At 45.1% G+C, this 15,503-nt stretch overlaps 1 protein-coding gene across 9 annotated transcripts in view; it reads left to right on the forward strand.

Moving 5' to 3' along the window:
• NAV2 (neuron navigator 2) overlaps positions 1–15,503 on the forward strand; it is a 397,014-nt gene that overhangs the window by 176,623 nt on the left and 204,888 nt on the right. For all 9 annotated transcript variants that reach the window (XM_044258951.1, XM_044258952.1, XM_044258953.1 and 6 more), the window contains one exon: positions 7,085–7,251. In XM_044258951.1, coding sequence (XP_044114886.1) covers positions 7,085–7,251 — 167 coding nt within the window. The remainder of the gene's footprint in view (positions 1–7,084; positions 7,252–15,503) is intronic.

Consider the following 15,503-nt stretch of genomic DNA (forward strand, 5'->3'; position numbering starts at 1 on the left):
TGGCTGTTGGCAAGAAGCCACAGGGCAGTGACCTCTCTGTAGACCAGGTCCAGATACTACACTGACTTGGTTCTGGGGGACAGGAGGGAACCCACATTCATCAGTGCTTCTCATAATCTTGTGTCTTTGTCAGTTTGGGGTGCTAGAACAAATCACTGTAAACTGGGTGACTTAAACAGCAGAAATGTTTTCCTTACAGTTCTGGAGGCTGGGAAGTTCCAGGTCAGGACGACATTCAGTCAGGTTCTAAGGAGAGCCCTGTTCCTGGTTTTCAGTAGCCGTGTTCTTGCTGTGTCCGCACATAGAGGGCAGCACAAGAGGAAGCAAGCCCCATTCATTCTCTTGTTCTAAAGCACCAATCCCATCAGGAAGTCTTTAACCTCACGACCTAAGTCCCTCCCGTGAGCCCCATTTCCAGATACCATCACCCGGGGTTTAGGGTTATGACACATGAATTGGGGCAGGAATGGGGAGGACATAAACACCCAGGTCATAACAGCATACTAGAGAGTGCCTGCTTTCCCTGAAAAGTAACACAGGGTCCAACTCGGACACCGACTGCCCTGGCAAATGGGGTTCCCAGTTTTTGAGTGTGATGCAGATGTACCTACATAGGTGTCAACCTAAATAAGGAGGTAAACTGAGGCAAGCTCAAATTACCAAACTCAAATTGAGTTTATTTGGGAATAGAAGAGGAATTGCAATTTGGGAAACACATGCCAGAGCAAGAAACAAGTGAGTCTATTGAGGATTTGGGGTGTGCTGTTTTGTTTTTTTTTTAAGATATTTATTTATTTATTTATTTATTTGACATAGTGAGAGAGATCACAAGTAGGCAGAGAGAAAGGGAAGCAGGCTCCCCACTGAGCAGAGAGCCCAGTGTGGGGCTGGATCCCAGGACCCTGAGACCATGACCTAAGCGGAAGGCAGAGGCTTAACCCACTGAGCCACCCAGGTACCCCTGGGGTGTGCTGTATTGATGGACCAGGAGTGCAAGGGGACATGTGAGGGTCCAGCCAGAGTCCAAGCAGTATGTTCATCAGTTTGAGGATGGAGAGGAATTCTGGCAGATGTGCATCGGTCAGAAGATGTTTCCATAATCCGTAAATCAGACATTTATGGGAAATGAGCCTCCCCGTTCTTAAGTGCCGTTCTTTTGAGGGCGTGTGCATGAGATGCTCCATTTCCTATCCTCCAGTTCCACTGTAGATTGAAATTCTTTCACGGACAAAAGGAAAGGAGGGGAATGAGCTTGGAGGGAACCTGAAATCCAGTGTTTGTTCCCACGCTGTGCTCTATTCTAGAAGATAAAGCAAACAGGAGCTTGCTGGGGAAATATCTGCTTGAGGCACATGGCCACCGTGATTTGTTATCAGTCCCGGATGGTGAAAGGAGGCAGTGGGAAGAGAGGAAGGACTGAAGGGTGAGGCCATGTCTGCCCCTCCCCCAGGGTATGCTGGGTATATGGCTTCTAAGCTGACTGAAAGCCAAGGTCTGGCTTTCTTTCAGGGTCACATCCCCCCACCTAGAGTTTCTTTTGGATACATTTTTGTCTCTGATGAGGCTAATGAAAGGATGTTCTTTGTTTCATTATTTGCCTAATAATCCTCCTTGCCCTCCCTTATCCCCCTCCCTACCCCTCCCCATCCTTGAACACAATTCTGATAAGCATTTTAGCTGATCCAGGCATCACCAAATGGAGCCATAATGTTAGCAGCCAAAAGAAATAGCCTCACCCCTGCTGATGGAGCAAGGCACTTCTCCCAGAGCTCAGGAAATAGATCTCACTCAAGTGATTGCTGGAACACCTGGCAGAGTCAAACACCTGGAGAGGCACCAGGGGTATCCAACAGGGTGGGAAGCCTCACCCAGGAGTCTGGATGCAGGGAAGAGGCTTATGGGGGAATCAGCACAGGGATGGAGGTTTTCCATAAATTTCTGCCTTCGACTACGATTATTGTCCCTTGGCAAGACCGGCGGGTGCCAGGTTCATAGGAATAGTCCATCTGCAGAGACATGGAGGCTTGGCGGCTGTGAGTGCGGCTAGTCAAACCTCCTGAAAGCCCCTCTTCACCACTCACCACGTCACCTGGGCAGATGATTTATTCTCCAGGAGCCTGTGTTTCCTCACTGCCTCATTCAGTGTGATGTGGATCAAGTAAACTCACCCCAACCCTTATGTCTGGCCCATAATGAGTGCACCATAACCAGCAGATGCAGTGACTTTGGTGTTTCGGGTTGATCTGGGCCAGCTGGGGCCACCAGGCCACCTCTAGCAGAGCCCCACGGAGTTGATCTACATGACCATCTTATGGCGAGGAAGCGGTGGGGCTCATGCTTCTGTCCTCTTTGTCTAGCTGCTGAAAAGCAGAGGCCATGGAGATGAGAGATTTAGCATTTAATGATCTCCTCTGGCTAAAAAAAAGCATCTCTAATCACACCTTCCACCCGAGATCCCAAACATGTGCGCACAAGCTGCCATCCTTCCTGGGAGGGCCACCTTCTCCATTTCGAGAGGCTTTGCGGGGAAGAAAGCCTTTCTTCCCATCAGCGTGCACAGCGTGTGGAGCTCAGATGCACTCACAGGTTATGTGCCAGCAGTGACTACTTACCACCCTGCCTGCTTGGCTCTGAACATGTTGACGAAATCAGCCATGGCTCAAACAGCAGTGGGGTTTCTCTTCTGCCTCTTTTTAACACCACTTCCTTGAAATTTACTTTTTTTTTTTTTTTTTTTGAAAAGCAACGTGTGTATGTTTCAAAGAACCCATCTGTGCCCTCTGTCATTTTGTAACTATGTTTGGAACATGGAATGATCTTGAGAAGTAGAGTTGTTCTGGCAAAGGAGTCCTTGGAACATTCTGGCACCATAAATGATGCAGGATTGACTTGACATGCTCCCCTCTCACTGCTGGTCCACATGAGTGAGACCCAACTCTCCTGAGAAGAGGGATGCTTACGTACAGGTAGCAACTGTTTCCAGGCCTGGGACTTGATAGCAGTTTTGGTGATGCTCGAAGATGTTAACAGTAATGAACTTGGGAATGTGAGCTGGGTCTGTGTTACTGTGAACCAGAGGATACTCTCCTTTTCTGCTCTAGCTCTGCTCCCAGCCTCCCTAACAAATGCCTCACTGCTGGAGGCCAGGACAACGTCCAGATTCATATTGTGGCACACAAGGACTTCTCTACTCGTGCCCTGCCTGTTTCTCCAGCCTCATTTCCTCCCAACCTATCCCCCACTCCCCAGTACACATCAGCCCTTCCTTCCTCTTCAGGAGACCTCTACCTTTCATCCTGACTCCGTACCCTCTAGCCCTCCACTCACATTTCTGTTCTATGCGCCACATCTTCCTCTGGGGTCCCATCTATTTGGGACCTTCCCTGGCCATCCCACCAACTTCCAAGATTATCATTTTCCTTCTCTGAATTACTTCTGACCTTTGTATATTCTTTTATCAATACATATGTAATTTAGATGTCATCTGGGATCAGTCAGCCCCTTAAGAACAAGAACCCTCCTTCTGTCTGGCCTGCTGTAATAAAATACCACAGACTCAGTGGCTGATAAACAACAGCAATTTATTGTCCACATTTCTCAAAGCTGGAAGTCCAAGATCAGGATGCCAGCCTAGTTGGGTTCTGGTGAGCACTACCTTCCAGGTGGCAGATGGCTGACTTCTCACTCTGTCCTCATAGGGTGGAAGAGGCCAGCTAGTATTCTGCACCATGTTTTATAAGGGTGTTAATATCATTCTTGAGGGTTCTGTGTAATGACATAATCATCTCCCAATCATCTCCCACAGGGCCCACCTCCTAATGAGATCACACTGGGCATTAGGATTTCCACATAGGAATTTGGGGTGGGGGGACATAAACATTCGGACCATAGAAAACTCTTCTTCAGTTTTCAGAAAACTCAGTGCCTTCCCCATGATTGCTCATGTACCTTAGGTCCTCATGGTCACCTTTGTCTTTGAAATGCTACATTTGAAATCTTATAATTCACTCTGAATTAAATTGGGGGGATTGACTCACTATCCCAGAGACTATTTTGGTACCCTCATGGGTCGATCCAAACAAGCCTTTTTCCTTACTTCCTACCCACCACACGTTCATTCATGGCCTTTGTATGTTAGGTGCACTTTGCTGAAAATTTCAGAGGGTTGGTGGGGGGCTTGCTTTGGAGCAAGCAATTACTCAAGCCCATTCACAACAGAATCCATGTTTTAAAGCATCTAGACATTTTCTGAAACTTGGAAGAAATTACTTGGTCTCTACCTAGTCTTTCCATTTGGTCAGGTTCAAGGAGCTGTCCTGACTAAGGTGTAACAGTGATGGAGGTAGGTGACATGAATTGGCTTGAACTTTGGGGTGGCTTTTGATGCCTAAATATGTGCTGACCATTCCTTTTCATGTCAGCCTCCAAGGCCTTCAAGAGCTCCTTCTCCATGTCCTAGGAAATTGGGCACAACCCTGCAGCCACTTGAAGGCTATGTGGCTCCCATCAGAGGTGCAACTCTAGGTCCTGACTCAGTGCAGAGAATCTGATGATGACCACCCATAGGAAACCAGAACTGGCTTAGTTGATCCAAGACCAGGAATGTTTCACTCTGGGGACTGGGGCCTACAGATGGCTCAGAGGTACCCTAAGTATAAGGTCTCCATCACAGATAGTTGGATGAAGCAATTTCTCTTCTGGAATATTTCTTAGGGAAATGAGTACCATCTGCCAAAACCTGGCTTGCCTCTTTGAAAATGTAGATCTCAGACTTTCTTATGTTGATTTTTGTCCTCTCTCTTCTGATACTTTCATCTAGATCCATCGATTTCCTCCATTATTTTGATTGTTTTTTGTACCAAAGCATCTTTCCTTTATTATAATGCCGAATTCATTTATGAATTCATGCTCAGCAGAGAGAATGAGAAGGGGAACTCACATGCATTAAGTACTTATAATGGGCCAGACATTAAGCCCCATTCCAAATGAACAACTATCCTATTGGATAGTTTATTATTATTCCAAAGTTATCTGATATGGAACATGAATCTTGGAGAGATTATAACACTGGTCCACTGTCATGTGTATGGAAAAAGCCCATATTTTATCCATTATTCCACACTGCCTCACAGAGGACTAGACTGCCTACGCAATTCAAGGTTATATTCATTCCATCTGATGCTTTGATCAATCTTCTTTCTCTAATGGCCCTGACTGCCCTGAAAAATTTGTGGTCCAGCCCTGGGTCAGGGCAGTGGGGGCTCTTCAGCAGCTCTGCGAAGGGAATATATCTTTTCCTTTCCTGTTGCTTTTTGCTTCCCTAATCCTTGCAAGCCCCCTCTGAAGTAGAATGCTATGACCCTTTACCCTGTACCACTTCGTACAGTTGCTGTGACATTATCTTGGAACAAGGCTATAATGCTTTTCCAGGCCTGTGTGTGGGCATAAGGACTCCTGTAGAATATAGCTGGGTTAGAGGAGTCCAGCCAAAGAACTCCACGTCGCACCTGCAGAATCCCTACCATTAATTGTCAGTACTCCGCTAAAAATGACTTGGAAGCCTCACTGGGTGCTGTTTGTACTCGAAGCGGAACCAAGATGTACCAAGATCCCATTCCTAGGCCTCCTTATCCAGTTGTGCTGGCCACATCTTGTATTCAAATATAGACCAAGGCACTGCTGGTTTTGTACCCCACTCTGTGCCTGTCTTTATGGGGTGAATATCTTCTCCAAACAAGGTGGGGTAAATTAACAGAGGGGCAAATCCTCCCAGGATTTGGAGGAAAGTGCACTTCCCTCTGCCACTTGGTTGGGGAGAGCTCACCCTGTTCCTTCTCGCCTAGTTCCCAGTCAGGGAATTGGGCCACCTTCTTCTTAACTGTATAAATTTTACAGTGCTCTCACACTAGCTCATGTTCTCTGTTTATCCTACAACCATCTTTCTTGCTCAGCCAGCAAGAAAAGTTTAAAGCGATTGCCTGCTTATATGTAAAATGCTTCCAGACTGCAGAACTCTTTGGTGCTTACAGATTTGCATGGGAAGAGAAAGTTGAAAGCTTTATGAGTTGAAAGTTCAGACTTATCACTAGATCTAATGCTAGTCAGCAGAGGTTCCAGTGGCTTTTAAACACAGTTAAGTGGGTTTTAACTGAAAGATAGAACTATTTCATTATTTATTCATCTTTCAACTTTTAATGATTAGAAACAGCCTGGCTTTGTAGTCTCTGAACCTAAGTTCCTGATCTGGGGAGACTTAACCTTAACTCTTGGGGGAGGAGGCCATAATATCTTGAGACATATTACAAAGATGTCTGCTAGCTTTATTTCCCAAATTACCCCAATAGAGGTATTTCATTTAAAGAGAACATGTATGTGTGTGTTTAGGTTAATGGATTCCTGCTGGTTCTACAGAAAGAACATATATTTTATCCGTCTACTGTGCAGAAAAGCTGGCCTTCAGCCTCTAAGTAATGCCTATGGAGACAAGTTGTCAGGTGTTGAGGAAGAATACATGTTTTAACACATTTTCCACCCAGGCCATAAGTTTTCTCATTGTAGTTGTATTGGGTTCTGAGTGCTAGCAAGTCTTTTTCTGACCATTATGAATTACATCATGTTCTTGACCCTGCAACCCTGGATTATGACAAACGTATGACAAACCAAAGGTAGGTATTAATGCACACATAATAAGGTAAACACTTTAGAGTCTTAATTGACCTATGTGTTCCACACTTCATAGAACTAGAGTTGACATGGTTTGGCCCCACTGAAAAGTAAAATGACTCATCCAAGAGAATAAGGAAGATGAACTTTGTATTTTTAATCAGCAAACATATTCTTTTACTTTTCCTTCAGAATTTGCCTTTGCTCAAAGGCAAACTCAAGTTTTGCTGTTGGACTTTGCTACGGTCCTTAATAGCCTAGGTGTTGGTAGTGATTCCACTAAATATTTTGGTTGGCAAACCTCCACAGACCCAATGTCTTGAATGGTTCATTTACCTCCTGCACGATTGCAGTTCTTTCTTCTGAGACACTGCCGTTCCCCTGAGACTGAATCCATCCTTCTGTCGCTCTTGGATTTTAGACTTCCAGGTCCCACTGCAAGGGTATCCGCTGCAGGCAGCGAAGCCAAAACACGTGGAGGGTCAGCCACTGCTAACAACCGACGCAGCCAGAGCTTTAACAACTATGACAAGTCCAAACCTGTCACCTCCCCGCTTCCACCACCACCACCAAACAGCCATGAGAAAGGTAAGTCCACTTCTTGAGGATCCTTTTTGACATCTTCCTTTACAGCAGATCCAGTTCCTTTTGGTGAGTTGGGTCAGGGTTGGGAGTGGGTTGTAAATAAGATGGACTACAGGACATACTGGCTGGCAGGAACTTTGTTAGCAGAGGCATTAAGAAGGTGGGGGAAATACATTCCTAGTTGCTAGCAGAAATACATGTGTTTGTTTCAGTGAGGACCCAGAAGATAACTGACCATGGAGAGAAGTGATACAGCATCTACAATTTGAAAATAAACTTTCATAGTACATGTTGTCTATGGTAGATGGTTTTCTAGAAATGCAAGCTTCTTGGAGGATGCATTGTGTAAACTGATTAGATTTTTACCCATCAAAAGTGATTATGAAGGAAGTTAAATAGAAGGGGCATTTCACCCTTCGAAAAGACATGTGGGTTGGCCAAATGAATACCTTGGCTACATCAAAGAATATGCCACATTATTCTTGTGTTCTGGTGATGTAACTTTTATCAAAAGAAGATAAGACTTTTTGCTATACATAGCCCTGAGATTTTAGGATGGGGGGAAAGGTGAGTAGCGTTGTGGGGGCCGTTGCCCAGAAGGTAGTGAAACAAACCTTTGCTTGCTCCAGTCTGTGTCCTGTGGGATACTGGGGAAACGAATCAGCATAGAAGATTCTACGGTAAGAGGCAGAGCCCTCCTTCATTCCTCCCAGGCAAAGGGGTATAAACTTCTTCGCAGAACACGTTCAGATCTCTTGGAAGCATTGTCTGTCTGATGGGATTTGTCCTAGACGTGCCCCGTTACTCTCCCGAGACCCAAGGGGGCTGCCTCTCACTCCTTAAAGTGCTCCAAGAGTCTGGTCAGCCTTCCCACTGTGAACGAGGTCAGAGCCTCCCTGACCTACTTCTCCAGCCCAGGTTGACTTGGTTTAGTGGAGCTGGGTTTCTGCCCTACCCCCAGCTAGAATATTTGAGAAAATATGAAGGACATTTGTGTATGGCTGATATATATATGGCAGAAGGTTTTACCTGCAGGGCTCTGGAAACTCTGCAACTAGAAGTAGGATGTCTTAGCCAGTCAAGATGCTTTGTGATCCAGCCTTGGCTTCTGCCTGAAGAAGATCATTTTTCTTCTTCTCCGTTCCCCCTCTTCGCCTCCCCTCCCTTTCTCTTCTACAACCATACCTAAGTGTGTTCTTTTCAAATATGTGTTCTTTTCAGAAGTGTGTTCTTTTTAAAAGTGTGTTTAAATTGCAAAAATAACATATGCTTGTGAAATGGTACAAGTACATATCAAAAGTTCTCCTTTGCATGCTCCCTGAAGGATGCTAATATAAACCATCCTCTGTATATTCTTCTGGAACTGATTTTACAATACATTTACACACACACACGCACAATCTATATAGAAAGGTGTTTTTTATATAAATAAATAAGAGATACATTTTACGGAGTATCTACTATGGGCCTCATTGAATCCCCCAACAAGCTATGTTGTTATCCCCATCTTATAAGGGATGAGACTTGGGCAAAGGGAGGTTAAATACTTGCTGAGCCACACCAGAGACGGTGAGAGGTGGAGTTAGATCTGAACCCACTCACCTTGGTTCCAGAACCATTATTAATAATACTATGCTTTTCCTGCAAGCAGAAAAGAAATGCTCAAAGCCTTGCCCATTGAACTCTGGAGATGGGCAGGTCACGCACCTTGGTTCCAGAACCATTATTAATAATACTATGCTTTTCCTGCAAGCAGAAAAGAAATGCTCAAAGCCTTGCCCATTGAACTCTGGAGATGGGCAGGTTGAGTAAGAGAGGGGAGCTAAGAGGATGTGGGAGACACCCTGCCCAGAGCCCTCTGCCGGGCCATTCCGTCCTTGTGCCATGGTCACCTGGAGAGAATGTCTTAAAAAAACATCTGAAGGATGGATGTGAGACCAATATTGAAAAGATCGAGAAAAGAAAGAGAAGTTCCTCATGGTTAGAACAGGTAGGGGAGGAGGAAGGGTTGACAGCTGGAATGTTGTCCCAGAGCCTCCCACAGAGGCAGGACCACTCAGGCGGCCCACCAGGTGCGGGCCAGCTGTGCTGGGACGGCCACCAGTCTCCTCCTGTCATGGGCACGGACTGCCATGTATGCCCAGAGCAGCCAGAGAGCCACACACCTGTCAAAGGATAGCGGCTGCAAATTCTAATGGTGGCATTGCCCCAAGGAAGGACTGTGGGATAGGAAGAAAGAGAAGTCAGACTTATTTACTGAGCAGGTAGTATTTGCCAGGGACTTTGATTGTCACCGTGTTACTTGATCTTCACAAACATCCTGTGTGGTAAATATTATTAACCTAGTTGTACAGGTAAAGGAGGCTAACTGAGATTTGGTCACTTGCCCTCCCTGTAATTGAGCCCTGGAATTCGTATTGAGATTTGACTCCTGGATTTGAACTCTGGCTCTGTTCTGTCCCCTGGGAGGTCTATGACAAGGATCGAGTGAGGTAGTGTGAGAATATTTTGTGAGCTATGACGCTCACAAAATCCACTGAGGATTTGCTTTTGGAATGATTTTTAATAACTGATTGGGATTCCAGGTGCACCAAAGGGTGCTTTTGTTTCCCCTCTCCCATCCTGGAGAGTTTAGGTAAAGCCTGTGTGGGGCAGACCTGGGTATATTTTATATCAGCGCTTTCCCACCATCCTGAGGTAAAGGAACAGTGCGACTTTACCTTCAGAGGCTTTTGTACTTCCTCCTCCTTGCTCACCGACCCTATGTCCTCCACTGAATCTGATCTCTATGGCAGCTTATGAGGTAGCCAGATCCAAGCCACATACAGTATGTGCAGAGAGAAGTAGCTCCACCACCCGGCCATGTGGGAGGCGACACAGGTTCTTGGGTGCATAAGGTAGCCTGAGATAGCATCCTTCATCCTGAGAAGTCTTGGAGAGAGGCTCACTAGTAAACAGATAGATTGGAACTCAGTGTGGCTGGTGCTGCGGTGGAGGTATGGACTGCTTTCTGGTGAGTTAACGTCCATGATATGATCTCATGACCTGTCCTTCTAGAAGCTTTCTTGTGAGTCAGGCAGGCCCTCATAGCATCGTGTGCTGGCACCTCACTCTCAGGTAAACCAGTTCACACAGTTGTATATGTCATCCATGGGGCCAGAATTCTCCTTCTAGGAACTGATCTAATCACAGTAAGGAGAGTGAGAAATTCAGTATTTGGTCAATAAAGGAGAAAAATATTTCAACACTGAGTCCTGATTTTTTCAAAAGGATAAAGGGGAGTAAAAATTCACCCATTATAACAGGCGAGTTTTCCAGAGCCTGGGAACACTTAGTTCTTTGTGAGGAAATACTTAAGAGAGTCCCCTTAAAATCACACCCGAAGAGGCAGCTACCCTCCTGCCATGACCAAATTTTAAAATTTAGTTCTGATTACACTGAACAGTCAACTGAGATGTGAAACAGAAGAAAAGTAATAGATATATAAAACAGATCACAATGAGAAAAAGCCTAGGGACATACTCAGTTTATTAGCTCATTCCATGAGGTGACCAAGGACATGGTTGTTCTATCAAACCCAGGAATGTCCCTGTATGGCCACATAACCTATTCATTGTCCCAAAGATTCACATCTCAGATTTTGCCTCTGAGGTGTGGAGGAAAGTCTATAGACCCTTAGCCTTTAAGAAAACCTGCTAGTCGTCCCATAGTCATCATAGGCGTGGTTAGGTCTCTCTTTGGCTTCATCCTCTCACTCCTTCAGGCAGGGGTCAAGGCCCAGCCTCAGCTGGCCTGTGGGATGTGATGAGCAGGATCCCCTCAAAACACCTGTCAAGGGATGGCTTGGAAGCATGAATGCTCCTCACTTCCTCTGTTGGCTCCCGGTAGCCCTCGGGCTCCAGAGAAGACTCCCAGATTTTCAGGGAGAGGAAATATCTCTCGTGTTCAACATTCGTGACAATATCTTTTCCTTCTATCCCTTCACTTACATCTTCTAAGTGGGTTAGCGCTGCCAGAAATCTCCTACATTTCTAAAGTGTTTGGTCCATCATATGAATTTGAAATGTTTAGGATTCCTAAACTAAATTCTTGGCAAATGGAAGGATGAAAGATGTTCTCTCTTGAATGACAAGGTTTTCTTCATCTTGGAGAAAACATGTCATTATTAATATTTTCATGGTACAAATCATCCTGTCAAAAATTGTCAAGCGACACAAATGTATTGAAAGAAAAGAACTCTCCGTAATCCCTACCTCTCAGAATGAACTGCTGTTTATCCCATAGCTTATATTCTTCTCTACTTTCTTTATGCGTATACCATCACATTTTGATAAATCTTTCCTAATGTTTAGTGTTTGCTGAGTACTATTGTAAGGGCTTTATAAGGAATAATTTAATTCTTATGGGAGCTCTTCCATACACACGCACACATACATTCACACACATTGTGTAGGACTTAAATCTCCTAACTAAAATAAACAAATTGTAGCCAGCCTTTTTATAGGTTTTTCTCTCTTTATAATAGTTGCAGAGTACTCCGTTAACATGAATTTACCTTAATATTTTTAACAACATTCATCTCGGTTGCTTCTGATTTTTTGATGTTATAAGTAGGACTGACGTGAGCATCCTCGTGTCTTTTTTGTATGTGTGCACTATTTCAGTGGCAGTGCTGCATAAAGGGTATGCTTGTATTATAGCTGTTTTAACGTTGCCAAATTTTGCTTCCAGAAGGTTATACTTATGTCTGTTCCCATCAACCACAGGGCGAGAGGCTAGTTTCCCTACACACTTGACACCACTTCTGTTTTCACTCTCTTGCGCAAAAAATACTCTGTTTTTGAAATGAGGCAAATCACTTTAAGAAGCTGAAAGAACACGATCGTTTGCTTAAAAACTGGCCCTTTAGCGGTGTGGCCTCCATTGCTGCTCCTCCTGGTTCTGCTGCTGATAAAGCTGTGATTGAGGCTTGCGATGAATTGGGAATAATCCTTGCTCGTACGAATCTTCGGCTCTTTCATCACTGATTTCATTGCCCAGTATTTTATGGTTTGCTTATGTGTAGGTGAAAAATCACATTTTTGACATTTTGACAATGTCTTTTTAAAAAAATAAAACATTAAGTCTCAGTCGTCAAAACACACACACACACACACACTAAACTGGCCCTTTTTACTGATGCTTTGGCATGAGTTGCAACCAGTGACCTTGGCAGAGCACAGAAAGCCCTTGGTTGGAGAGCAAAAGCTGTCTGCCAACTAGTGTGTCCTCACTCAGGACGCTGAATTTCTCCAGGCCTCAGTTTCTCCTTCTGCAAAGTGAGTCTGAGGTCGTCCGTCACCAAGCCACAGTGAGGTATGAGAGCTTGTGTTCCCCCTGCCCTTTGGTCTTGCCTAGTGGGAGCCCTACCAGGGCATTCTCAGAGGTTCCCTCCCCTGGTCTTCATCCCCTGTCATTTCAGTCCTCTGGTTCACACCTGCCTGTCATGGGTTGAAAAGAGGAGCCAGACATGGGTGGAGACCAAGTTCTACAGCCTTCAGCACTATGTCCTGTCTGAGTAACATCAGAACCATTGATTTAGAATCCCTGTGAACTTGTCACTTCGTGGCTGGTGAAGCGAGTTATTTATCTGAGTTAATGATTGGGAGAGGTAAGCATGAAGAAGTTGCCCATGGCCCATCATTAACCAGGATTCTGACCTCAAATTACAGATGAGATGGGATTAATTCAGTGGTTGGAGACACACAGAGAAGAATACAGTTGGGTGCCCCCGTTTCTGGTTGTTTCTCTCATTTGTTCATTTTGTTGTTCCTTCTGTCCAGCATTGGGCTTGTCATCATGATTGAGGGGACTGTGGCACAGACTCTGGTTTCCTGGGCTGTCAGCCTCAGGGGGGGCGGGTGGTGCTCACAAGTCCTAGAAGAGAGATATGCTCAAACTCATGAGGAAAAAGATGGACTTAGCCAGGAAGCTCCAGGAGGACTTGAGAGGAATGATAGCATTTGCAGTGATGTCCAACTCCAGATTTTCGTGGAGAGAAAGAGAGGGGGAAAGCTGGGAAGGATCGACTCATCCTACTGTTTGGGTCCAGGTGTTACTCTGACAGGACATCTGCTAGGGTCACTATATTAATAAACTCGTGTCCTGTGGAGGGCCTAGAGAGGGGAAATTTCTACAAGATCATTTCAGCAGTGGGGTAGGGCCTCCCTTGGCTGTCCAGAGACCCTTGCCTCTCCAGAGCTGTTATCCCTGGTCAAGGACAGCTCAGGTGCCTGTCCGTGCTCAGTAGGTGGTAATCATCTCTGTTTGGGAATTGGCTGGGAGGCTGGTTGGCTTGAGCCTCCAAGCAGAAGCCACAATTGTCTGCGGGCTTAAAAAGGCAGTGTGAAGATTTGAACCGAGGAGGTATTGCTGGATTTAAATAGAAGTCTCTGGGGGATCGTCTGGAAATGGAATTCAGGGAACTGTTAGATCAGCCATTGAGGCCAGGCAGACAGAATGAATTAAAAGCTACCAAACTTAGGGACCTCACACGTGGCACTAGAAGAAAAAAAAAAAATAGCCTAGCAAGTGTTTGCAAAGATACACTGGTCTCTTGGGTCAGAATACAGTTATCTGGGGAGGAAACGTTGAGGCCCCAACAATTAAAGAGAAAGTGTTCATATCGAAGCAGACAGTTGTGTTTGAGTTGTGGTCTTGCTCCTTGCCACAAGTTTAAGTGCAGTGCTCACCGGGATATCTACTCAGGGTCCCCCTCAGAGGACCAGTGTAAGCTACATTTGCCACTGTCTTGCTCAGGGTATAGATGGGAATCACAGGTGGCTGGCAAGGCAATGAAAGTTTGTCTCTTCCACAGGAATGGTCCTGTTGACAGTGCTCCATGTGGCCATCCAGGTGCTGCGGCTGCCCTCTCCCACTTAAGGGACCATTCAGGTGTCAGGGTACAAGACTCACACACAGCAGGTGCCAGAGTCAGGGTAGCTTAAAATCACATGCCCCATGGGAGCCAGTATGTCTTGTAAAAGCACCATATGCATAACTTCTAGGTTCCTGCAAAGAATAGGTCTGATCAGTAGTTAGCACTTGGAGAAACCCAAAACGAAAGTGCTCCCCAAGAGGTATTTATACTTCATTTATGGTTCTTCCCAGTCCAGATGTGGTTTAACTATCAAGGGTCATTTTTACCATGAGCAGTGTTGCTTGGTAACATAGCTGACATTCTATCTTTATCAAGTTTCCAGGGGAACAGAGTTACAAGGTTAACCGAAGGCTAAATTCTCATGCAGAAGGGGGAGAGATTTTGTTCATCCTTTTCCAACAGTAGGTCAGCTCACCTCTCAGACACTGAGTTTATTTATCTGTGAACTGGCATCGGGCTGCCCTGGCCCAGATGATGATCCAGAGTCCAATGTGAAGCATTCTCTCTGATTTTTTATGTAGCACAATTCACATGTTCTGTCCTTGCTGCCTCTACTGAGTGTAGACATCACTATGAAATATTATGACTTGCTGTTTCCTCATAGCGAGCATATTGACATTGTGGGTTTCATTTGTACTGTGGGAAAAAATTACCAAGTTCTGATTTTTTGAAATATCCTATAGTCAGTTCATTTGCTGTCTGTTAGTGGTGCCCTTTCACACGTTGGCAGGTGGAGGTTAATGGCTTCTGCAGAAAGGCCAATTTCATTTTTTTAGTTTTCATTTCACACCTATTTCCTTTTGTTCTTTTTTTTTTAAAAAAAGATTTTATTTATTCATGAGAGACAGACAGAGAGAGAGAGAGGCAGAGGGAGAAGCAGCCTCCCCAAGGAGCAAGGAGCCCTATGTGGGACTCGATCCCAAGACCCCAGGGTAACAACCTGAGCTGAAGGCAGATATTCAACCATCTGAGCCACCCAGGCACCCGAGTTTCCTTTTGTTCTAAGTAAAGTATTGGCGTTGCCTAATTGAACAGATGAAAAGCCCTAAAATATATGGTTTCAAGTCTCCCAAATAATGCCTTGAACAGTAACATTGTTCCACTCTGACAGAGTGTCTGCAAATTGCCTCTGTACAATCCAAGAGGGGACAGCATGGTGAGTCTCTGTTAAGTCTAAAGTGTGCACGGTAAGTCCCAAGATCTGGTGGGACAGTACATTCAGGATTCTCAAGGTGTAATTAACGGACCATAGGTACCAACAGCCTTTGTGGTAATTGCTAGAAACACAAATCCTGAGGCTTTATGAACCTAGTTCTAAGTCACACTTCTGAATGAG

Source organism: Neovison vison, chromosome 7 (assembly GCF_020171115.1).
Source record: "Neovison vison isolate M4711 chromosome 7, ASM_NN_V1, whole genome shotgun sequence".
In the NCBI taxonomy this organism is placed as follows: domain Eukaryota; kingdom Metazoa; phylum Chordata; class Mammalia; order Carnivora; family Mustelidae; genus Neogale; species Neogale vison.